At 46.1% G+C, this 26,151-nt stretch overlaps 1 protein-coding gene across 5 annotated transcripts in view; it reads right to left on the bottom strand.

Annotated features, from left to right (window-relative positions):
• Positions 1–6,751: 6,751 nt before the first annotated feature.
• The window catches only part of card9 (caspase recruitment domain family, member 9), a 201,883-nt gene continuing 182,483 nt past the window's right edge, over positions 6,752–26,151 (bottom strand). For all 5 annotated transcript variants that reach the window (XM_059943784.1, XM_059943786.1, XM_059943788.1 and 2 more), the window contains exons 7-12: positions 17,942–18,067; positions 16,947–17,138; positions 15,280–15,325; positions 14,027–14,112; positions 9,848–9,924; positions 6,752–7,892 (exon numbers count right to left, since the gene is read on the bottom strand). In XM_059943784.1, the coding sequence (XP_059799767.1) occupies positions 7,766–7,892; positions 9,848–9,924; positions 14,027–14,112; positions 15,280–15,325; positions 16,947–17,138; positions 17,942–18,067 (654 nt within the window). In that variant the 3' untranslated portion in view covers positions 6,752–7,765. The remainder of the gene's footprint in view (positions 7,893–9,847; positions 9,925–14,026; positions 14,113–15,279; positions 15,326–16,946; positions 17,139–17,941; positions 18,068–26,151) is intronic.

Consider the following 26,151-nt stretch of genomic DNA (forward strand, 5'->3'; position numbering starts at 1 on the left):
CGGGCCTTAAATCCCGGGGGGGGGGGGTTGTGGAAAGCCACCCAGAGTTTGAATCCAACTCTTAAAAATGCCCAGTTGTAAAGTTGTTTCACGCCGATCTATCCCGAAAACTGTAACGACATTGAACTGTTGAAGAGCCAGGACATGCCCTCTTCTCATTGCCACCATCCGGGAGGAGGGACAGGAGCCTGAAGACACACAGTCACTGATTCAGGAACAGCTTCTTCCTCTCTGCCATCCGATTTCTGAATGGATGGTGAACCCATGAACACTGTTTTTGCCCTACTTATTAAATTCATATATTTCTTATGCAATTTTGTTTTATTATGTATTACACAACAGTGATGTTAGACCTGGTTCTGAGTCGACTGATCCCGTTCTTTCTACCTGCCACTGTACAAGGACACAGACATGGGCAGGCCCTTCAGCCCGCAGTGTCTGTACCAGACACACAAAGCTGTAAGCAGTCCTTTGTACAGGAGCTTTCATTGAGACTCACTGTACCAGGCAGGAGTGACTGGTTCCCTTTCGCCCGCTGATCAGGCTGCAGTGTGAGGCCCCCCTCTTGTTTTTCTTGGCAAACCCGTTCAATGGAATGAAGGCTTTAATAACTTTTGGCCTTTGATAAAGATTCCCAAAATCATTATTGAGGGAAAAAATATCCTGCATCAAGCAAAAAGACCAATCCCCTGAGCAGGGAGTGGAGCCAGAAAGAAAGCAGACACACAGGAGAGGTCTGGCCTGTTAACTCGTCCTGATTCTCTGCTGTTCGTGTAGTTCATCCTCAGCAGTAACATCCTGAGAAACAATTAGACAAATCCCCCTGAACGATTCCCCTCTCCTCCCTCATTTTTGTTGCCACACCCTTCCCTCACTTCCTCCCTTTTGTCCCTTCAGCTGTGCTGTCCCCTCGCTTCCTGCTGTTTTCTTCATTCTCTCCTTTCCCACTCCTTTGTTCCAATCTTTCTTCTTCCCCTTTTTATTCCTACCCTCATTCCATTATATTGTCATCCCTTCTCCCCAGTTGTCCCTCCCTGCAGCCTGATCTCTCTCCTTCCCAAACTCATGCCATTTCTCGATAACCAACCACCCATTTCCCAAAAGAATGGTTATTACACTCCATTTTGGAGAAACTGAGAGACTCAGCCTGGACTTTTCTCTGTGGTAAGAAACATTTTTCCTAATCTCCAGATCATGTATTCACGGTCCAACTCAAACAGCCTGCACCGTGGACCTGAGGAAAACAAAGCTGGGCTGGGGTTCTGTTGCATGATACAACTCCGATGAAAAACCACTAACGTGAAACATTAATTCTCTCTACAGACGCTACCTGACCTGCGGACTATTTTGAGCATTTTGTTTCAATTTCAGTCGCTGAAGTCTGAGCTATTTTATGGCAGGCGTGTATTGATAGGTACAAGTCAGCACCGAGTGCAATTTATATTTTAATATTCCAGGAAAGGACCCAAGTCAGGATAAACCTTGATTGATTTACCAATTCCACTAGGAAACTAAACAGGAAATTATATCTCAGGAATCTAAGTCTGCCGACATACCCATTCAGCGTGGATCTGCCCAAGCCACTGGGGAGATTCCGAGAATGCTGAGATGCTCAAATTCCTCTGATATAATTCTTCCCAAGCCTTGGGTAATTTATGGAAGTTATCAGAACTCCAGTGAATTGGGAGTGATCTCTGGGTTAAGTGGAAAGGAAAACGCCGTCGTGCAATCAAGTCCCGAGGCATGAGGAAAGCAGCTGTTCAGCTGCAGGGCTCTGTGAGGGTCTCAGGCCTCAGCATGGCTCTCTTGGTCGACAGGGGAAGGGGCGGGGGGGGGGGTGTTGGGAGAGTGGCTCGGCACCTCTGAGGGTGAATGTGTCCAGGGAGACCTGCCCATCAGCACCTCAATCTTGTGACAATGCATGCGTCCGTAAACTCTGCCCGCCTAGCATGTTCTCTCCCACTCAACCAATGCGTCAGTTTAAACATTCATGCCTTTGTTTTTACATCCCCCGCACCCCTCTCCATTTCTGCAAGGACTACCTCAGCATTATAACCCTCCAAGATTTCGGCACTGATCAGGTCCAGTCTTGATCACTCCTGGTTTTAATCAGATCACAGACGGCAGCAATCTTTTCACAAGTCAAGACCTTTAGGCTCCAGGATTCCCACCCTGACCTTCCCCTAGAGATCTCTCTCTCTCTCTCTCTCCCTCCCTCCCTCCCTCCTCCTCCTCCTCTCCTCCCCCCCCCCCATACAAGCTCTCCCTAAAGCCAATTTATAAATTAGGTTAGATTCGAATTTGTCATAAATGCAGTTAGCATCTAACCAGAAATGCAAAGAATACTGTTATTTACAAAATAACTGCGAATGAAAATTAAGTGCTACAGCACACAAATATGAAAGTACTGAGACAGTACAATATGGGATGTGAGGTTCAGCGGGGTCACAGCCTCGGGGAAGAAGCTCTTCCTGAGCCTGCAGGTGGGGGGAGCCTCTCCGGTAGCGCCTACCGGATGGGAGGAGAGTCAAATGTCCATGGTTAGGGTGAGATGAATCCTTGATAATTCCAGATCTGAGCTTCTGCCCCGATACCCCCTGATGTGGCTGAGTCGTCACTGACACACACGCCTGCTGGGACAGTGAAGACGGCGTTTAACGGGAGTTGCCGTTTCTCATTTGGAGCTGGAGCCCGTCGCCGGACTAGTTCGGGAACAGGGAGATGCGGAGGTTGACGGGTGTGGAGAATGTGCGCTGGAAGCCGGGAGAGAAGCACAAACGTTTTAATGTAAGAATGCCCTGCACTGTGTTAACTCGATTTCCCAAAAGCAAAACACTGCACAAGCTAGAATGCTGACACAAAGCAGAGAATGTCAGAAATAGTCAGCAGGTCATACAGCTTCCACGGAGAAAGTTAACATTTCCGAAGAATAACTGCTTCTCTTTCCACTGATCTGCCACTTCCAGTATTTTATCCTCTTATTAGTCCTGGAAGCCTCTCTGCACCCAGCGTCTCCCCATGTTTCCATTGTCTTCAACAATTCAATTATTCATCCCTTGGCAACCGGCTCCCAAATACAATTCCATTCACAATAGCGCCACCTGCTGTCCACCGCCTCCCACTGCCACGACACCTCCCTGAGTTCAATCGCACCAAAATCATCGCTGGGATCAAGGATAACAGAGAGATTGAGACTGAATGGCAAAGAGGGGAGCGAATGGGAAACAGAGGAAATTATCAGTAAGACCCTATCTACGTATATTAACTCCAAATAGGGAATTGCATTTGGAATCGTTGCTTCACCTCCGCTGGATTAGAGAACAAGTCTTTATGAGGAGAGCTTGAATTCGCTTTTCTCTTTGGAGCGAGGAGGATGAGAGGTGATTTGATGGAGGTGTATAAGATTATAAGAGGTACAGATAGAGTGGACAGCCAGAGGCTCCCACCCCCCCCCCCCCCCGCCAAGGTGGAAATGGCTAATAGGAGAGGGCACAATTTTAAGAAGATTGGAGAAAAATACAGCGGGAGATGATAGTGGCAGGTTTTTCACGCAGAGAATGGCGAGTGCGTGGAATGCATTGCCAGGGATGGTGGTAATGGCAGATACATTACATGTAAGAGACTCGTAGATAGGCACATGGATGAAAGAAAAACAGAGGGTAAAATTGGGGGCGTGGACTTTAGCTTAATCTTGGAGTAGGCTAAGGGGTCAGCATAATATTGTGGGCCGAAGGGCCACGCTCCCTGTTCAGAATCAAGAGTATCAATTGAATGGAATCATTGTGAAAATTGCCACCATGGACTAAGGGGCATGTCTCCTTCATGAATACGTTTTGTTTTCCTTTTCTGAAATTTTAGGGTAGTTTTCTCACCTTGCCTGGGCCGAGGAGCTGTAGTGTCCACATTTTCAGCCTGATAATTATCCGTCTTCATAATCAGCACCAGTGCCTTTGTGGTATGTCAGGACGGTCCCAATCGTACTTCAGGTTCCTCAGCTAATCTTCAGCCTACACACGTTCGTATCCTTCCATTTTCCTCATATTCATCTAAACATCTCCTAAAAGTCCCTAATGTATCTCCCTCTGTCACCACCCTGGGCAGCACCCACCGCTCTCTGTGTAAAAAAATCTTGCCTCTCATCACCTTATAAACCTCCATCAGATCTCCCCTCAGCCTCCTCCACCCAGAGAAAGCAAAGCTAGCCTTGGGTTAGAGCACGCGCTCTCTAATCCAGGCAACATCCCACTAAACCTCTTCTGCCCACTTTCCAAAGTCCTCTAGCTGAAACACTGTGGTGAACTACATATACCTGTCTGGACATGCCCCCCCACCCCCCGCTGACTGCTCCTGTGGCTCCTCCCACGGACCCCGGTATAAAGACGGTTGGAGCCTGAGCCCTGCCCTCAGTCTCCAGGATGTAGTGTGGTGGTCAATTGCTGCTTGTTCTTTCTTCCAGCCAATAAAAGCCTGTATCTCGCCTCACGTCTCAGAGAGTTATTGATGGTGCATCAAACACTAACTGCTCTCCCTCCATAGATCTCATTTGCTGAGTGTCTGCAGTATTTTCCATTTTTGTTTCAGATATCTGACATCCGAAGTATTTTGATTTTCTAGGCAGAGACCTCCTGCCTCTGGTTGATGGTTCATTTGTTTAGCTCAGAAGACAGGTCATCTGCAAATCATCAAATCACAATGGACAAAGATTGAAAGGAGTGCTTTATGGTCTGTACTTATCCTAGACCATTGCATTACATGGATCTTTGTGGGATACTGTGAATTGTGGGGAATGGATAGGTTGATCCAGGTGACATAGGCCAGGCTAGATGATTTCTTGCTGTCAGAAAGACTGAACAGGAACACATGGAGAATTTAGGAGATTAACGATTCACAAGAAACAAGAGTACTGATGAGGAAGTGTGTCTTTGCTGCCTCATTAACAAGCAGCCTTGGTTATAAAACAGATTCTGACAGCGAAAATGGGTCCCATGCTTTCCCAGCGTACATGACGAATGAACTCTCCTTGGGCTTCCAGCCGGGTTTAGGTATCGATTATAACCGACGTTTCATTGACAAATTCTGTCCATCCTCATCAGGGATGATGCCTGGGCATGTCTAGTCCAGGGCTATCTATACCCCCGTTGTCCGTCCCTCCTGATTGGTTAGTCCTCATCCAATCAGGTTTCCACTTTCTCAACTTGTTTACAATCGAATTCCAGCTCTTACTTAGACAGAGACCTTCGTCTTTGTTAAAAAAAATCCTCCAGTTTTATTTCAATGGATTCCTTCACCAGGCAGTCCCAAAAGCCATTGGGATGACACAATAGTCTTGTGCCGTCAAAGTCAATCCTACGGCTATTGTTAAAGCAGTGTTCTGCTACTGTTCATCTCTCTGGGAGAGTTTGTTAGAGTTTGTCATTGAAGTGTCAGTTAAAATCAATACCTGTATCCAGCTGGAAGCCCAGAAAGAGGTTATTCATAGATTCTGAAAGACTCCACCCATTTAATTTAGTGATACAGCACGGTGACAGCCCACACCTGTCCAATTACACCAATGTGACCAACTAATCTACTGATACATACGTCTTTGGGATGTGGAAGGAAACCGGAGCGCCCCGAGGAAGCCCACACAGTCGCCGGGAGAACGTACAAGCTCCTCACAGACAGCAGCAGAATTGGACTCCGGTCACTGGTACTGTAATGGGGTTACACTAATCTAAATGTACTGTAATGATGTTACACTGTAACTGTACTGTAATTGGGTTACACTAATCTAAATGTACTGTAATGATGTTACACCGTAACTGTACTGTAATGGGGTTATGCTAATGTAACTGTACTGTAATGGGGTTACATTATGCTGTCATGCCATCCCCATTTGACGGCTTTGTTCAAGCAACATTGGATACACCTACAAACGAGAGAAAATCTGCTGATGCTGGAAATTCAAGCAACACACACAAAAAGCTGAAGGAACTCAGCAGGTCAGGTATGAAAAAAGAGCACAGTTGACGTTTCGGGCCGAGACCCCTCATCAGGACACACCTAGTCCAGGCAACGTGACCTCATCAGCTGAGGAAAGTTTATGTCATCTCTAAGCAACATGTCAGGATCTGTTAACAAATCCGACAAAGAGAACAAGAAGCTGCCTTCTGGGATCCATTAGTACACTGATTGGATGCTGATTGTCCTGACGAGGGGTCTCGGCCCGAAACGTTGACTGCTCGTTTCCACGGATGCTGCCTGACCTGCTGAGATCCTCCAGCATGTTGTGCGTGTTGATTGGACCATGGCATCTGCAGTGTACTTTGTGTTTACTGATTGGATGCTCGTCTCTTTCCACGTTAGGACAACTTTACCGACAACCAGCCTTACACATGGACAAAAAGAGTAGGAAGAGAAGCTTCCTCACCTCCTTCTCCAGCTCACAGAGGAAGGAAGAGATGCTGCCACCTACTGGTGATGTTACAGCACAGCCTGAGCCTGTGAAAGTCCAGGAAGGGGGAAGGCAGTCTACAAAAGGCAAAATAAACCCTGTTTAGTGACAGGTTAATCCACACTAAGGGTCTTGGCCCAAAACGTCGACCGTACTTTTTTCCATAGATGCTGCCTGACCTGCTGAGTTCATCCAGCATTTTGTGTGTGTTGGTTAGTCCTCACTCACTGGTTCTGTTGTTAACCTGCCTTCTGCCCTTCTGTTTATATTGTTCATCAAAGAAATGGCAAGAAAGAAATGTGATGCCCTTATGTTACTCAGACCTTAACACTGAGTATGCAATTTTATTTGGCTATTGTACGGAAGCCCACCAGAAAATATAATGATAAAGGCAGTCACTGACACAGCTTACTCTTGCAGGACCCCCTCACAATAAAAGGAGACATTGTGCTGATTTATGCAAGTTTGGGTCAATTGGATGCTGCCACTATGACAAAGGGGCAGATGCTTAGAGCTGGGGAGAGACAGAAAGAACAGGAGACAAAAGAGGAGAGAGGGAGGGAGAGGGAGAGAGAAGAAGAGAGGAGAGAGAGAGAGGGGGAAGGAGAGGGAGGGAGAGAGAGGGAGAGAGGGAGGGAGAGAAGGAGAGAGGAGAGAGAGAGGGGGAGGGAGAGGGAGGGAGAGAAAAGGAGAGAGGGAGGGAGAGAAGGAGAGAGCAGAAAGAGATAGAGAGAGCAAGGGAGAGAGATGGAGAAAAAGAAGAGCTGTGATAAATGAGGGACTGTGACACAGATCCAGTAAAAATGCTGGAAAGAAGAATGAAGACAGATGAAGACACACAGAGAGATTCTGGTACAAAGGATTAGAGCAGAGACATTGTAATAGAGTCTTTTCCGCTGATAATAACATTAAGAAAGTATTTATCAGAAACCATAATCTCCTCACTGCCTCAGTAAAGAGAGCCTGGATAGAGAGGTACTGTAAGAATAGCGACCAGATGACCTGTCTCAGTTGTGAGTTGTATTCACCAGAACACCCAGAAGTTCTGCTCATCCTTCCAAACAGTAGCTCGGGGGTTATTCACCAAATCCGAAAGAGTAGACGGTTGTACCGAACGACAGACTCCCTGTAGCATGGCCTTGAGAGGGTCAGCTAGGACACTGCATTCACACTCAATCCCACAATCAGCTGGCCCGCGTGGAGGAGAGAGTGAAGCTGTGAGCCAGTGAACCATGGCTAGCGTCAGTAAATCACAGGTGCGCTGTCTCCATGATGGCGGTGGTGTGGAATGAGCATCAATCCGGGAGTTTCAGCCCCCGTCGGATGACTGGATCATCTCCCTTCGTCACTTTTGCCTCCTCCTTCACCTTCGGAGTAGTCGGAGTCTGTGGTCTCACTGGCTGTCATGTTCTCCTTCGCCCCATCATTCACCTGCTTGTTCAGTCGGATTGCCCGCTTCCTGTTCAATTTGTTCATCAGAGAGACAAAAAAGGTTTCGATTCAGGATTTGGTGAGGACTCTTTTCAATGTGGGGTTAAAAGCCTTAGCTGCCTCACCTCTTAACAAACAGTGACAGGGCAGTCTCTTTTATTGAGAGAGAAACAGAGTTGTAGCTCTCCTATGTATGAGAGTATTATTGATGAGCAATCTGCTGTGTCACAGTTCATACCCGTTTGTTTCTCTGATGGTGCAGAGTGCTGAATGTCTATAAAACTGATGAAAGGTCACTGGGTTGGAACATTATCTCTGCCAGTTCCAGCATTTACTGGTTATAGTTCAGATTTACAGCATCTGCAGTAGTTTGCTTTTAGATTTCAGTGGAGTGGCCATTGTGGGAGCAGTCATTATTGGAGTGGGACAGGGTTAGAAGGGGAGCTGAGGCTTTGGCTCAAGAGGCTTCAGCGAAGAGCGGCAGAGACCGGGGTAGGGTTCCTGTCAAGTTTCTCTTTCTTTTTATGGCACAGTCAGAGCAGTAAGATTTACAATGTGGGATGTGGGAAGGCAGGGAGACCTCCAGCATCCCTGCTGACTACACCTGCATCCAGCCGCAGCATCTTACATCATTTGGGGAGAAATAGGAGGTGATATAGGGTGGTAGTCACACCTAGGTTGCAGGAAGCAGGTAGCTGGCTGACGGTCAGGAGAGGAAAAGGGAATAGGCCGATAATGCGGAGTACCTCTGTGACTACTCCCTCGTTAACACTGTGGATTCAGCTGGCCTACCAGGGAAAAAGCTGCCGCGGCTAGGCCTCCGTCAGTGATTCTGGCTCTGTGGCTCTGAACCGAAGGAGGGAGATGAGGAAAACGGTAGTGATAGGGGATCCACTGGTGAGGGGAACAGACAGGAGGTTCTGTGGACAAGAACAAGATTCCCAGATGGCACGTTGCCTCACTGGTGCCAGAGTTGAGGACATCTCAGATTGAGTCCATAGCATTCTTAAGGAGGTGGGGGAGCAGCCAAAGGCCAAGGTCCAGGTCAGGAACAATGGCAGAGGCAGAAAGAATGATAAGGTCCTGCAAAGTGAGTTCAGGTTCTAACTTAAACAACAGGACCTCCAGATTAGTAAGCTCTGGTTCAGTATCCATGTCATGTGTTGGAGAAATAGGAAGATAACTCTTTTAACACTCGGCTAAGGAGATGGTGCAGGAGGGACAGCTTCTGACTTTCGGATCATTGGGCTCTCTCCCAGGGAAGGGGAGATCTCTACTAATGGAACAGTTTGCACCCAAACTGCAGGGGGACCAACATCTTTGTGGAAAAGTTTGCTACTTTTGCTCTGGGAGATTTAAACGAGTTGCAGGAGGACGGGAACCAGGGTTCCAGGGCAGCTAGTGCAGTGATTGTGGGGAAAGCAGATGCTAAACCTATGGGAACTGAAAGGTTGAGCATGGTGGGCCAAGCATTCTGAGTTATGTCCATTTCAAAGCAAGGAGTTTTGAGGGTAAGGCAGATGAGCTTGGATCACACGGACAAGGTTTTGAAAGTGGCACTATCAAATCTTTGACCTTTCCCAGAACATTTTGACTGGAGAAATGGTGCTCATGAACTTCTAATTTGTTTCACAGGCGGACATGGACAGCAATACAGAGGCAGGTCAAAGAACTGACAGGCAATGGGATAACAAGCAACATAACAGACAGGCAGAGTGAGAAACGCAGATGGCAGATAGAAAGATGTAGGCACAGATAGAATGTGGGTTTGGTATATAGACAGTGAGCTGGAGGGAGACGGCAAGATGGAAATGCAGACTGACAGATATCAGGACAGACTGGTGGAAGTAACAGAGGAGGCAATTTGGTTCGGTACATGGACTGAATAGGGTGGCTGCAGATGGAGCACATAGAGGAAAGGGTACAACAGGCAGAGAAGGTTTCAGAAATGATGGAAAATTGTAACAAGGATTAGTCACAAACCTTCTGTAGTCTTCAAAGCTTTTCTTCATTCTCAGCCTGCTGGACTTCACTTTCAGCTGGTCTTTAGTGGACAGCAGCTGTGAAAGAAACAACGGAGGACGTCAGTCACACAGTCTAACCACCTCCTGCTAACACCATGCCATCCCACCCTGATCTCCAGACCAGTCAGGGACCTCATCCACTCTGTCACACTCCAAAACTGGCCTTGGAAAGGCGACACTGCAGATTCAGCAAAATTCTACCAAGGAAGGAAAACAGCAACAGAATGCAGAATAAACTCCAGAGATTTGTAAATGCAGCCCAGCCATTAACACCAACCTGCCTCTCTTCTGTTACTCTGTCTATATTTCCCTCTGCTTTGAAAAAACAACAAACATGATTAGGATACTTGTACTCCAAACATCCTCTCTTCTCCCTTCTGTCATCAGGCAGATGATTCAAAAGCTTGAGAGCACATACCACCAGACTCCAGCACAGCTTTGTTGGATCCATCTGTTTAATTCTTAGATTGGACTGTTTAGTTGTTACTTTCTTTTCAGTTTAACAATCAATTATCTGCTTGTATTTTCTGCAAGATTAATATGCCCATAGTGGTATAATTCTGGGAAGCCCTGAAAGCTTCTTTCTTCTGCACTATTTGAATAATTGCTTTCTCATTGGTCAACTTGGTACTGCAGAATTTGAATAATTGCTTTCTAATTGGTTAACTCTTACCTTAAAATTTAAATGGTATTTTTCCTTATCTCTATGGGTATAAAATAGCTAAATGCAACACAGCACCATCTTAATCTTAGCTTTCCCCTCACTTAGCGGACTTCGATCACTGCCTGTTCAACTTCCTTTTGTTTTGTTAACACTTAATAAAATGACTATGAAGGTTTAATTCTTGTGGAGGCTTCTAAAAGAACGTTGGATCAAGAACATCAATATCCAACAGATTCAATCCCACTGTTATCAGACTCCTGAATAGACCACTCATTTGCTAAAAGATAAACTTTTAAACCTTAATCTCCCAGTCTACCTCATGGTTGCTCTTGCATGTTATTTGTCTACCAGCACTGCACTTTCTCTGCAAGGGCATCTCAATGTTCTGTATTCTGACTTGTAGTTTACTACCTGGAAGTAATGATGTAAGGCATGATCAGTCTGGATGGCAAGCAAAACAATGACTATCTCAGTATACATAATAAAAATAAATTAATACCGGGACTTACGGGAAAATTATAATTGGAGATTACATTCTCCAGGATAGAAATTTAGATGGATAGGGCTGATAGGATTTTGAAAGGAACAGTTAGAAACTCTTTCTGTGGAGGATGTGTGTGATGGAAATGGGCAGAGTTCCAGGAACCAGGACAAAAAGAATATAATCTTCAAATCAGCTCGCAGATCAAAGTTTCAAAAGTCCTTCCTCAACTGAACTCTCTCCAACTAAAGTCAATAGATACCATAAGACATAGGAGCAGGATGAGGCCATTCAGCCCCATTCTTCCCATGATATCTGATGTCCGTACCAGCTCAATTCACAGCCTTACATCTGAGCTAAGTAGATTTTCACTGGCTGAAGATCATAGATCCGAGCTGGGTGACCGGATCGGCAAAGACAGAACGACCAGCGGAACAAGGTTTAATAAGGTGAGCGTTTTCTGATTTTTGTAGAGGATCACAGAATCAAACAGCGAGGTAACAGGCCCTTCGGCCCACCAGGTCAATGCTGACCTGTTGCCTGGGGAAGCTCACACATCCCCTGAAGTGATTCCTCCATCCCATCAGATAATGGTTGATCTATACCATACCTCCATTTACTCATTTACTAATTTGAGATGTCACACTGACCCCTGCGCCTCATTAATTGTAGCCATCCACTCAAAACTGCTTACTCCTACTTCGTTCAACATCCAAACCCCACTCCATGACAGCATATCATCCCCGACACCTCCTGCCCTCACTTCGTTTAGTAATCTCTCGTGCAGTTCCTTATCAAATCCCTTTAAACAACCAAAACACTCTACATTCTGCCTTACCTCTTTTGCTGGTTCCATCCTCAGAAAATCAATAGGTCTCTCAAGCATGATCTTCCCTTTCACAAATCCACATGACTCTGCCTCGTCCTACTGCTTTATAAATCATCAGCTCCTTAATGGAAGATTGTAACATTCCACTTAAAATTTGCCACCTTCCAGTCTGTGGAAGCTGTTCTAGAATCCAGAGCTTTGTGATGCATCATCAATAACTCTCGGAGACGGGAGGCAAAAGATAGGCTTTTATTAGCTGCAAACATGACCACGACATCTTGGAGACTGAGGGGGGAGCAGTGCCTCCAATCGCCTTTATACGGGGGTCTGTGGGAGGAGCCACAGGAGCAGTCAGCAAAGGGGCGTGTCCAGACAGGTATATGTAGTTCACCACATTTTGGAACACAACTACCTGGACATCTATTACTTCCACTGCCATCCCTTGGGATGCAGGCCAGTGGCTTTCAGATTCATTGGCTTTCTCTAATGTTTCACTCATGTTATTTTCCTTCAGACTTTCTGTCTTCTACTTTTACTAAGAGGCTTTCTATGATTTCTTCCATGAAATAAAACAAAAACTACCTACGTACTGCATCCCTTCTTGTTTTTTTTTAAAGGTTGTTCCCCAGCCTTTTCAGCCAGTTCTTATAACTCAAACCCTCCATCAAGGTCGTGGCTCAGACCTGTTTGCTTTTTCAAGTTTGTAGGGATGTTTTGGGGACAGAGAAGGGAGTCAGGGGTCAGGTTAGGGTCTTGGGACACGGATGTGGGGGAGTTAGAGTTCGAGGTCAGGCTGAAATCTAGGCCTCCACTCTGCATTCCTCATTCCACGATCAAAGGCCAGCAAAGTGACATGGATGAAAGACATCTGTGGCTGGACGTCAGGCTGGCAGACCAGCGAAGACAAGGGTTGGAGAAACCCCCAAAGTCAGCAAGTCATTCAACATACACAAAATGCTGATGGAACGCAGCAGGCCAGGCAACATCTATAGGAAGAAGTACAGTCGATGTTTCGGGTTGAGACCCTTTGTCAGGACTAACAGAAGAAGGAGATAGTAAGAGATTTGAAAGTGGGAGGGGGTGGGGGAGATCCAAAATGATAGGAAAAGACAGGAGGGGGAGGGATGAAGCTAAGAGCTGGAAGGTTGATTGGCAAAAGGGATACAGAGCTGGAGAAGGGAAAAGATCATGACGGGAGGCCGAGGAAAGAAGGGGGGGGAGCACCAGAGGGAGATGGAGGACAGGCAAGAGAGGTCAAAGAGAGAAAAAAAATTAAAAATAGGGATGGGGTAAGAAGGGAAGGCTGGGCATTAACGTAAGTTAATATTCATGCCATCAGGTTGGAGGCTACCCAGATGGAATATAAGGTGTTGTTCCTCCAACCTGAGTGTGGCTTCATCTTGACAGTAGAGGAGGTCATGGACAGACATAACAGAATGGGAATGGGATGTGGAATTAAAATGTGTGACCACTGGGAGATCCTGCTTTCTCTGGCGGACTGAGTGTAGGTGTTCAGAGAAACGGTCTCCCAGTCTGCGTCGGGTCTCACCAATATATAAATGGCCACACCGGGAGCACCGGATGCAGTATACCACACCAGCCGACTCACAGGTGAAGTGTCGCCTCACCTGGAAGGACTGTCTGGGGCCCTGAATGGTGGTGAGGGAGGAAGTGTAAGGGCAGGTTTGGCACTTGTTCCGTTTACAAGGATAAGTGCTGGGAGGGAGATCGGTGGGAAGGGATGGGGGGGGGGGGACGAGTGGACAAGGGAGTCGCATAGGGAGCGATTCCTGCGGAAAGCAGAAAGGGAGGGGAGGGAAAGATGTGCTTGGTGGTGGTATCCCGTTGGAGATGGTGGAAGTTGCGGAGAATTATACGTTGGACCTGGAGGCTGGTGGGGTGGTAGGTGAGGACAAGGGGAACCCTGTCCCTGGTGGGGTGGCGGGAGGATGGGGTGAAATGAGAGAGATGCGTTTGAGGGTACAGTTGATGGTGTCCATGAGCACTGCCCCAGTGGACAATGCAGGCTGTGCTAAGCCATGTTGTGAACCCCTGGATTTACCTTGCCAGGTACCACAATTTCTTGAGTTGACAGGGTAAGGACAGATAAGGTCATGGATGGGAACCAGGTGATGAAGATGCTTTGAATAGCAGGACAACTTACGCTCTTTACGCCAGAATATTTCAGCGTTTCTGGGAACTGCTCGGTGCTAGTGTCCTTCAGATTCTCTGTGCTCTGTGTCCAACAGCCTGAAAGGAGTAGACAACACAATCAGGGAAACAACGCACACAAAATGCCGGAGGAGCTCAGCAGGTCAGCCAGCATCTGCGGAAATGCTTCAGGCCGAGACCCTTCTTCAGGGAAATGTCAGCTTGCCTCTTCGTTCCGGGTCCTTCAGTTCAGCTGGGCTGGGGTCCCCGGCATCTACTGGTGGCTGGTGGGGGGGGGGGGGGATGTGGGGAGTGGGGGAGGGGAGGGATGACGAGAAGCTGGGAGAGGTGGAGAGGTTGAGGGAGTAGTGTTGGGGGAAGGTGGTGGACAGAAGCAGCCCATCAAGCTGGCCAGGACAGGTAGGATGTGGGAATTGTTGGGGAAGGTGGTTCACACCTTCAGAGCTTCTGCGAGGAACAGGAAGGATGGAGTTGCTTCTAGAGTCCATGACCCCCACCCCCCCAATGTGCCGCATTGCCCCCAAAAGGTGGTGGACGAGACTCATGCAGGACCGGGCAGCGACAGAGCTGAACTCAGCACCTATCAGCAGGCAGGTCAGAACGAAATTCTCTCCAGATATCCTGAACTGCCAGATGACTTACTAAATTTCGCCCTGCGTGAACCTTGGAAGTGACCAGCAAGGGCAGGCTTACTGCCCGTCGGCCCGGTTCAGAGAGCAGTTACACACATCACCGTGGGCCAGCAACTCTGTCCGAGTTCAGTCAACCAGAGTCGGCACATTCCTCCTTTCAGACACATTGGTGGAATGCATTCCAACGTTCGCACCATCATCACTACCGCCACAGCGTTGTACAAATTCCAGATTAATTAAAATTCCCCGGCTGCCGTGCTGAGATTAGAACTAATGCTTCTGGGCTGTTAGCTCAGCCTTTGGGATAAGTTACCCAGCAATTTTCCCACTGCACCCCCCCGCTGTCCTGAGTGAGCCCAACAGCAAGATCCCACTGATGAACGCAGCACAACCCGAGCACAGATAGCATTCGGCAAGTACGCCAGTCTACCTTCTTATTATGTCGGTTCAGGTACAAACCCCAGGGGGATATCTGCTGCTCTTTCCCAAACTACTGCCCTTGGGACCGAGGACACGACACCAACACCAACAGCGTTCGCAGTAAGTGTGTTGAACTGCATCTGAGGGTTGACATCGCTACCCTACGTGGCAGGGCTTTACCGAAGAGACTCACATTCAGCCAAGTCCTGTTCTGAATCCGGGATTCCGGTGGGGGTGATCTGTTAAAAGAGAGGGTGAAGTGAGCAGTGTCTGTCCGTGCCAGTTGCCATAATCACACAGCCAACATGGAGTTTAACTATAAATGGAGACATGTATTAAACATAAGGACTACTTCCATTAAAAGTACTTGTTCTACCAGCCCTACGCTGAATTAACTCATCTCACTTGCTGACAGAAGGGGCACAATTGAAGTGTATGTGTGTATGAATAGGTGTGCGTACAAACCCATCCAAACACGTGACACTTGAACACATATGTCTCCCTCAGGATCTGTCAGCAGATGTATGAGTGTCTATATACACTACTGGCCACTTTATTAGGCACAGCAGTGGAGCCAGTCATCTTTTGCAGCTCCAGCCTGCCCGTTTCAAGGTTCGATGTGTTGTGCATTCGGAGATGTGCTTCTGCACCCGATGGTCGTAAATCGAGGTTATCTGAGTTACCGTCAGCTTGAACCAGCCTGACCATTCTCCCCTGACCTCCCTCATTAACAAGATATTTTCATCCACAGAAGTGCCACTAATTGTATATCTTTTATTTTTTTCTCACCATTCTCTGTAAACTCTAGAGACGGCTGTGCATGAAAACCCCAGGAGATACTTAAATTACCCTGCCTGGCACCAACAATCACTCCACAGTCAAAGTCACATAGATCTAATTTCTTCCCCCATTCTGCTGTTTGGTCTGAAACCCAACTGAAGCTCTTGACCGTGTCTGCCTGCTTTTATGCAGAGTTGCCGTCACGATTGGCTGATGGGATTTTTGCATTAACGAGCAGGTGTACCTCATAAAGTGGCCACCGCGTGTATCCGTCCATGCACTTGGTCTGGGGGTGCAGATTGGATCAAGATTTAACGGGCTGTGAATTCCCTCTCCCCATGCTGAAGAATGCAGCCTGTGTTCTCTAGTAAAGGACCGGCACCGCGGGGCAGGGCGTGCCGGTAAACAATGCCAGTCTGTTACAGTCAGCACCGTCGGGAGAAGGGATCCCACTTGGAGCAGGGCAGCACCATTACGCCAAGTGGAAGCAAAGTGACTCGCATCCTGAGAAGCTTGGCAGGTGGCCTCATCAAAGTCTGAAGAAAAACTCAAGAACGGTTTTATGAATTATAAATCACTTCATGTGTCTTCAAACCAAACATCAGACAACCCTTAAAGCCTTCATCTCGACACCATGCTGTGAACCCCAGAGCCCAGCTCCAAGCTCCTAACTCAGATTCCGGTTCAAGTCCACGTCCAAATGCACCAGAAAGTGCGTCGTTTGCTTGAGCAACCAACTCAACCTAAGGATGTGCTGGGGGCAGCCCGTAAGTGTGGCCACACTTTCCAGCACCAACAATGCACGCCCACAATGTTCAGCAGAGAAGCAGCAGCCCCTTGACTCCCAACCCACCCGTACACACATAAAGACAGTCCTCCATCACCATGACAAACCAGATTGGATCAGATACTATCAGGGAGCAGAGACATGGATTGGGAGCGAACTTGCCCCTACAGACAATCGGGAACGTGGAGCAAAGTCCCACACTGCAGGCTGAAGTCTAACGCTGGACTGGAGCTCCACTGTGGCAGACCAGGTCCCGACCCTACCCCCCACGTAACGAGGAAGCTGGGTGTTACCGAACTGTCTGGCAGCTGTTTGACCTTCTTGAGTTTGGCCTGCAGGTTCAGGAGTTGCTCCTCTTGCCGGAACAGTTCAATCTGCAGCTCGTCGCATCTTTCGCCCTGCTCACGGATCAGCTTCCGATAATCGTCCTTCTGCTGCAAGGTCTGCGTGTGCAGCTTGTGGATCTCCTCCCTCGACTTCAGAGCCTGTGGCGGGGCAGCAGACACGGGGAGACACAGGTACCAAGTGAGACCCAAGCTCAGACAACAACTGAAGCACCTGTCTTGTGACGGTCAGGCTTCCTCCTGACGTGAGTCTCTCAGTGTTAGTGTTCCTCTGGAAAGACTTCCAGGGGGTCACAGTGCACTGACCTCCCCACCTTGACCCTGCCACTCGACATTGAGCCAGATTGTTGGGTCAGATGGTGCTCATCTCCAGCTGAAGATTCGACAGGGATTGGCCAACTTTCCGCTGTTCCATACCCAGCGTAACCTCGGTCGCACCTCGTGTGTTGAAACACAGGAGTAGGGCGCCTGCTGGTTTCTGCTGGAGCAGTGACATCACTGATTACTGCCCACTCCCTGAGCTTTACCCCGTGTAAGTTTCTGCTGGACAAACCACAAACTCCTTCAGCTGAAATAAGTTGCCAGCACTCTGGAGAAAGATTGATACAACTTAGTATATGAGTTATTTTATACTTAATTTTAAAGTTTTAAAATTATATGTTACTACTTTTCATGTTTTAAAATAACTAACTTTAAAAAAGTCTAAATTTTAAAATATTGACTTAAATTATTTCAGGGGTTTCTAAATGCTTTTATGGGAAAAAAATTAAATAGTTTAAAGGTCTTTGGCAAAGGTAACCTTTCAAGGCCTTTGGGGTGGGTGGGGAGGGGAGGGCTACTCAGAAGCATGGGATGTCTCCATGGAAACAGTGAGACCATCAGGAAGTGCAGGCTCCATATAGTGTAAGTTACGATTTGAAGGAGAGAATCTCTTTTCCAGTTACCTGATCCCTCTCTGTCACCACTTCTTGCATTTGGAGCAAGATTGCTTCAATGCGATCCTTGTACATCTGGGAATCTTTCCGCAGTGTTACACACTTCAGCTCGAATACCTCCTTCTCTTCCAGGTACTTTACCAGGAACCAAGAGAGCAAGACAAGAGTTGGAATTAGGAAGAACAACTGAGTCTACCAATGGTTCTTTAATCAGGTGCATAGCCCCTGCTCCGGCTGGGTCAGCAGCACCAGGGTTGCTCCTAGATTCACAGAAGGTGGGGGTGACCCTCCATCATAGTTCTGGGATCTACAGCTATGGGTGTCTCCAGACTATTTTGTCAAGTTGGGCTTCCTTCCCAGGCTTATTCTTGCTGCTGACTCCAATGTCTGCAGTAATGATTAAGATGTCCTCTTGTGTCCCTCCCCCAAGGGAACAAACCCAACCCTAGGCTGCTGAGGCTTATCATCGACTTCCCATGTGACCGGTGTTCTGTAGTGAGTTCAATGTGGAAGAAATTTCTCTAACCATTTGCCAGAGGAACAGTCGACCTCGGACGTCAGGGAGCACAGTCAAACGCCTGCTCAAAGCGAAGAACTTCCATTTGCTTTTAAAAGAAGGGCAGAAGATGAAGGGTTTTAAGGACAAGCAAATTTTGTGCAGCCAGAGGAAAGGGGGGAGCTATTCAACAGGTCAGAATTGGAGTTAAGAGTGCTGAAGGTGAGGTACACGATCCAAATGCTGATTTCGCTGGCCAGGAAGGCAATGTTGGTCAATGGCACTTGGGTTGACATGGTCAATATAGTTGGGCAATGGCACTTGGGTTGATATGGTCAATATAGTTGGGCAATGGCACTTGGGTTGATATGGTCATCATTGTTGGGCAATGGCACTTGGGTTGATATGGTCATCATTGTTGGGCAATGGCACTTGGGTTGATATGGTCATCATTGTTGGTCAATGGCACGGGTTGATATGGTCATTATTGTTGGTCAATGGCACTTGGGTAGATATGGTCAAAATTGTTGGTCAATGGCACTTGGGTTGATATAGTCAATATAGTTGGTCAATGGCACTTGGGTTGATATGGTCAATATAGATGGGCAATGGCAGTTGGGTTGATATGGTCAACATTGTTGGTGAATGGCACTTGGGATGATATGGTCATTGTTGGTCAATGACAATTGGGCTGATATGGTCATCATTATTGGTCAACAGCTCTTGGGTTGATATAGTCATCATTGTTGGTCAATGGCACTTGGGATGATATGGTCAATATAGATGGGCAATGGCACTTGGGTTGACATGGTCCTCATTGTTGGTCAATGGCAATTGGACTGATATTGTCATCTTTGTTGGGCAATGGTACGTGGGTTGATATGGTCAATATATTTGGGCAATTGCACTTGCGTTGATATGATCATCGTAATTGGTGAATGGCACATGGGATGATATGGTCATCATTGTTGGTCAACGGCACTTGGGCTGATATGGTCAACATTGTTGGTCAATGGCACTTGGGTTGATATGGTCAATACAGTTGGGCAATGTCACTTGGGTTGATATGGTCAACATTGTAGGTCAATGGCACTTGGGTTGATATGGTCAATATAGATGGGCAATGGCAGTTGGGTTGATATGGTCAACATTGTTGGTCAATGGCACTTGGGATGATATGGTCAATATAGATGGGCAATGGCACTTGGGTTGACATGGTCCTCATTGTTGGTCAATGGCAATTGGACTGATATTGTCATCTTTGTTGGGCAATGGTACGTGGGTTGATATGGTCAATATATTTGGGCAATTGCACTTGCGTTGATATGATCATCGTAATTGGTGAATGGCACATGGGATGATATGGTCATCATTGTTGGTCAACGGCACTTGGGCTGATATGGTCAACATTGTTGGTCAATGGCACTTGGGTTGATATGGTCAATACAGTTGGGCAATGTCACTTGGGTTGATATGGTCAACATTGTAGGTCAATGGCACTTGGGTTGATATGGTCATCGTTGGGCAATGCATCTTGGGTTGATATGGTCATCATTGTTGGTCACTAGCACTTGGGTTGATATGGTCATCATTCTTGGTCATTGACACTTGAGTTGATATCGTCATCATTGCTGGTCAATGGCAATAGTGTTGATATGGTCATCATTGGTGGTCAATGGCACTTGGGCTGATATGGTCATCTTTGTTGGGCAATGGCACTTGCGTTGACATGGTCATCGTAGTTGGTGAATGGCACTTGGGATGATATGGTCATCATTGCTGGTCAACGGCACTTGGGCTGATATGGTCATCATTAATGGTCAACAGCTCCTGGGTTAATATGGTCATCATTGTTGGTCAATGGCACTTGGGTTGATATGGGCAATATATTTGGGCAATGGCACTTGTGTGGATATGATCATCATTGTTGGTAAATGGCACTTGGGTTGATATGGTCATCATTGTTGGTCAATGACACTTGGGTGGATATGGTCATCATTGTTGGGCAATGGCACTTGGATTGATATTGTCATCATTGCTGGGCAATGCACTTGGGTTAATATGGTCATTATTATTGGGGAAACGTACTTGACTTGATATGATGATTATTTTTGGTCAATGGCACTTGGGTTGATATGGTCAATACGGTTGGACAATGGCACTTGGATTGATATGATCATCAGTGTTGGTCAATGGCACTTTGGTTGATATGGTCATCATTGTTGGTCAATGGCACTTGGGTTGATATGGTCAATATGGGCAATGGCATTTGGGTTGATATGGTCATCATTGTTGGTCAATGGCACTGTTGAAATGGTCAATATAGTTGGGCAATGGCACTTGGGTTGATATGGTCATCATTGTTAGTCAATGGCACGCGCTGATATGGTCATCATTGCAGGTTAATGGCCCTTGGGTTGATATGGTCATCATTGTTGGTCTCTGGCACTTGGGTTGAATTGGTAGTTATTGCTTGTGAATGGCAGTTGGTTTGATATGGTCATTATTGTTGGTCAATGGCACTTGGTTTGATATGTTAATCATTGTTGTTCAATAGCACTTGAGTTGATATGATCGTTATTGTTTGAGAATGGCACTAGTTTTGAGATGGTCATCATTGTTGGTCAATGGCACTTGGGTTGATATGTTCAACATTGTTGGTCAATGGCACTTGGGTTGATATGGTCATCATTGTTGGTCAATGGCACTTGGATTGATATGGTCAATAAGGGCAATGGCATTTGCGTTGATATGGTCATCATTGTTGGTCAATGGCACTTGCGTTGATATGGTCAACGTTGTTGGTCAATGGCACTTGGGTTGATATGGTCATCATTGTTGGTTAATGGCACTTGGGTTGATGTGGTCAATATGGGCAATGGCATTTGCGTTGATATGGTCATCATTGCTTGTCAATGGCACTTGGGTTGATATGGTCAATGTTGTTGGTCAATGGCACTTGGGTTGATATGGTCATTATAGTTGGGCAACGGCACTTGGGTTGATATGGTCATCATTGTTGGGCAATGGTATTTGGGTTGATATGGTCATCATAGTTGGTGAATGGCACTTGGGTTGATATGGGCATCATTGTTGGTCAACGGCACTTGGGCTGATATGGTCATCATTATTGGTCAACAGCTCTTGGGTTGATATGGTCATCATTGTTGGTCAATGGCACTTGGGTTGATATGGTCAATATAGTTGGGCAATGGCACTTGAGTTGATAAGGTCATCATTGTAGGTCAATGGCACTTGTGATGATATTGTCATCTTTGTTGGGCAATGGCACTTGAGTTGATATGGTGATCATTGTTGGTCAATGACACTTGGGTTGATATGGTCATCATTGTTGGTCAATGGCACTTGGGCTGATATTGTCATCTTTGTTGGACAATGGCACTTGGGCTGATATGGTCATCATTATTGGTCAACAGCTCTTCGGTTGATATGGTCATCATTGTTGGTCAATGGCACGTGGGTTGATATGGTCAATATAGTTGGGCAATGGCACTTGGATTGATATGGTCTTCATTGTTGTTAAATGGCACTTGAGTTGATATGATCGTTATTGTTTGAGAATGGCTCTTGTTTTGAGATGGTCATCATTGTTGGTCAATGGCACTTGGGTTGATATGTTCAACATTGTTGGTCAATGGCACTTGGGTTGATATGGTCATCATTGTTGGTCAATGGCACTTGGGTTGATATGGTCAATAAGGGCAATGGCATTTGCGTTGATATGGTCATCATTGTTGGTCAATGGCACTTGGGTTGATATGGTCAACGTTGTTGGTCAATGGCACTTGGGTTGATATGGTCATTATTGTTGGGCAACGGCACTTGGGTTGATATGGTCATCATTGTTGGGCAATGGCAGTTGGGTTGAGATGGTCATCATTGCTGGTCAATGGCACTTGGGTTGATATGTTCAACATTGTTGGTCAATGGCACTTGGGTTGATATGGTCATCATTGTTGGTCAATGGCACATGGGTTGATATGGTCAATATGGGCAATGGCATTTGGGTTGATATGGTCATCAATGTTGGTCAATGGCACTGTTGAAATGGTCAATATAGTTGGGCAATGGCACTTGGGTTGATATGGTCATCATTGTTAGTCAATGGCACGCGCTGATATGGTCATCATTGCTGGTTAATGGCCCTTGGGTTGATATGGTCATAATTGTTGGTCAATGACACTTGGGTTGATATAGTCAACATTGTTGGTCAATGTCACGGGTTGATATGGTCATCATTGTTGTTCTCTGGCACTTGGGTTGATATGGTCGTTATTGCTTCTGAATGGCAATTGGTTTGATATGGTCATTATTGTTGGTCAATGGCACTTGGTTTGATATGTTAATCATTGTTGTTCAATGGCACTTGAGTTGATATGATCGTTATTGTTTGAGAATGGCACTAGTTTTGAGATGGTCATCATTTTTGGTCCATGGCACTTGGGTTGATATGTTCAACATTGTTGGTCAATGGCACTTGGGTTGATATGGACATCATTGTTGGTCAATGGCACTTGGATTGATATGGTCAATAAGGGCAATGGCATTTGCGTTGATATGGTCATCATTGTTGGTCAATGGCACTTGGGTTGGTATGGTCAACGTTGTTGGTCAATGGCACTTGGGTTGATATGGTCATCATTGTTGGTCAATGGCACTTGGGTTGATATGGTCAATATGGGTAATGGCATTTGCGTTGATATGGTCATCATTGCTTGTCAATGACACTTGGGTTGATATGGTCAATGTTGTTGGTCAATGGCACTTGGGTTGATATGGTCATTATAGTTGGGCAACGGCACTTGGGTTGATATGGTCAACATTGTTGGGCAATGGCATTTGGGTTGATATGGTCATCATAGCTGGTGAATGGCACTTGGGTTGATATGGGCATCATTGTCGGTCAACGGCACTTGGGCTGATATGGTCATCATTATTGGTCAACAGCTCTTGGGTTGATATGGTCATCATTGTTGGTCAATGGCACTTGGGTTGATATGGTCAATATAGTTGGGCAATGGCACTTGGATTGATATGGTCTTCATTGTTGGGCAATGGCAGTTGGGTTGATATGTTCATCATTGTTGGTCAATGGCACTTGGGTTCATATGGTCAATATGGGAATGGCACATGGGTTGATATGGTCAATATAATTGGGCAATGGCACTTGGGTTGATATGGTCATCATTGTTGGTCAATGGCACGCGCTGATATGGTCATCATTGCTGGTTAATGGCCCTTGGGTTGATATGGTCATCATTGTTGGTCAATGACACTTGGGTTGATATAGTCAACATTGTTGGTCAATGTCACGGGTTGATATGGTCATCATTGTTGGTCTCTGGCACTTCGGTTGATATGGTCATTATTGCTTGTGAATGGCAGTTGGTTTGATATGGTCATTATTGTTGGTCAATGGCACTTGGTTTGATATGTTAATCATTGTTGTTCAATGGCACTTGAGTTGATATGATCGTTATTGTTTGAGAATGGCAGTAGTTTTGAGATGGTCATCATTGTTGGTCAATGGCACTTGGGTTGATATGGTCATCATTGTTGGTCAATGGCACTTGGATTGATATGGTCAATAAGGGCAATGGCATTTGCGTTGATATGGTCATCATTGTTGGTCAATGGCATTTGCGTTGATATGGTCATCATTGCTTGTCAATGGCACTTGGATTGATATGGTCAATGTTGTTGGTCAATGGCACTTGGGTTGATATGGTCATTATAGTTGGGCAACGGTACTTGGGTTGATATGGTCATCATTGTTGGGCAATGGCATTTGGGTTGATATGGTCATCATAGTTGGTGAATGGCACTTGGGTTGATATGGGCATCATTGTTGGTCAACGGCACTTGGGCTGATATGGTCATCATTATTGGTCAACAGCTCTTGGGTTGATATGGTCATCATTGTTGGTCAATGGCACTTGGGCTGATATGGTCAATATAGTTGGGCAATGGCACTTGGATTGATATGGTCTTCATTGTTGGGCAATGGCAGTTGGGTTGATATGGTCAACGTTGTTGGTCAATGGCACTTGGGTTGATCGGGTCATCATTGCTGGTCAATGCCACTTGGGTTGATATGGTCAACGTTGTTGGTCAATGGCACTTGGGTTGTTCTGGTCATCATTGCTGGTCAATGGCACTTGGGTTGATATGGTCATTATTGTTCGTCAAAGACACTTGGTTGATATTATCAATATAGTTGTGTAATGGCATTTGGATTGATATGTTCATTATTGTTGGTCAATGGCACGGGTTGATATGTTAATCATTGTTTTTCAATGGCAGTTGAGTTGATATGGTCAATATAGTTGGTCAATCGCACTTGGATTGATATGGTCATTATTGTTGGTCAATGGCACTTGGGCTGATATTGTCATCTTTGTTGGGCAATGGCACTTGGGTTGATATGGTCATCATTGTTGGTCAAAGGCACTTGATTGATATGGTCATCATTGTTGGTCAAAGGCACTTGCGTTGATATGGTCAATATAGTTGGTCAATGGCACTTGTGTGGATATGATCATCATTGTTGGTCAAAGGCACTTGGGTTGATATGGTCATCATTGTGGGTCAATGGCACCTGTGTAGATATGGTCATCATTATTGGTCAATGGCACTTGGGCTGATATTGTCATCTTTGTTGGGCAATGTCCCTTGGCTTGATATGGTCATCATTGTTGGTCAAGGGCACTTTGTTGATATTATCAATATAGTTGGCCAAAGGCACTTGGATTGATATGGTCATCATTGTTGGGCAGTGCACTGGGGTTGATACGTTCATCATTGTTGGTCAATGACACTTGAGTTGATATGGTCACCATTGCTGGTCAATGGCACTTGCGTTGTTATGGTCATCATTGCTGGTTAATGGCACTTGGGTTGATATGGTCATCATTCTTGGTCACTGGCACTTGGGTGGATATGGTCGTTATTGTTGGTCAATGGCACTTTGTTGATATGGTCAGTATAATTGGGCAATGGCACTTGGAATGATATCGTCATCACTGTTGTGCAATGGCACTTGGGTTGATATGGTCATTATTATTGGGCAATGGCAGTTGGCTTGATATGGTGATTATTCTTGTTCAATGGCACTTGGGTTCATATGGTCAATATAGTTGGGCAATGGCACTTGAGTTGATATGGTCATCATTGTTGGTCAATGGCACTTGGGTTGATAAGGTCATCATTGTTGGTTAATGGCACTTGTGACGATATTGTCATCTTTGTTGGGCAATGGCACTTGAGTTGATAAGGTGATCATTGTTGGGCAATGGCACTTGGGTTGATATGGTCAATATAGTTGGGCAATGGCACTTGGGTTGATATGGTCAATATAGTTGGGCAATGGCACTTGGGTTGATATGGTCATCATTGTTGGTCAATGGCATTTGGGTTGATAAGGTCATCATTGTAGGTCAAAGGCACTTGTGATGATATTGTCATCTTTGTTGGGCAATGGCACTTGAGTTGATAAGGTGATCATTGTTGGGCAATGGCACTTGGGTTGATATGGTCAATATAGTTGGGCAATGGCACTTGGGTTGATATGGTCAATATAGTTGGGCAATGGCACTTGAGTTGATATGGTCATCATTGTTGGTCAATGTCATTTGGGTTGATAAGGTCATCATTGTAGGTCAAAGGCACTTGTGATGATATTGTCATCTTTGTTGGGCAATGG

The sequence above is a fragment of the Hypanus sabinus genome, chromosome 18 (genome assembly GCF_030144855.1).
Source record: "Hypanus sabinus isolate sHypSab1 chromosome 18, sHypSab1.hap1, whole genome shotgun sequence".
Taxonomy (NCBI): Eukaryota; Metazoa; Chordata; class Chondrichthyes; order Myliobatiformes; family Dasyatidae; genus Hypanus; species Hypanus sabinus.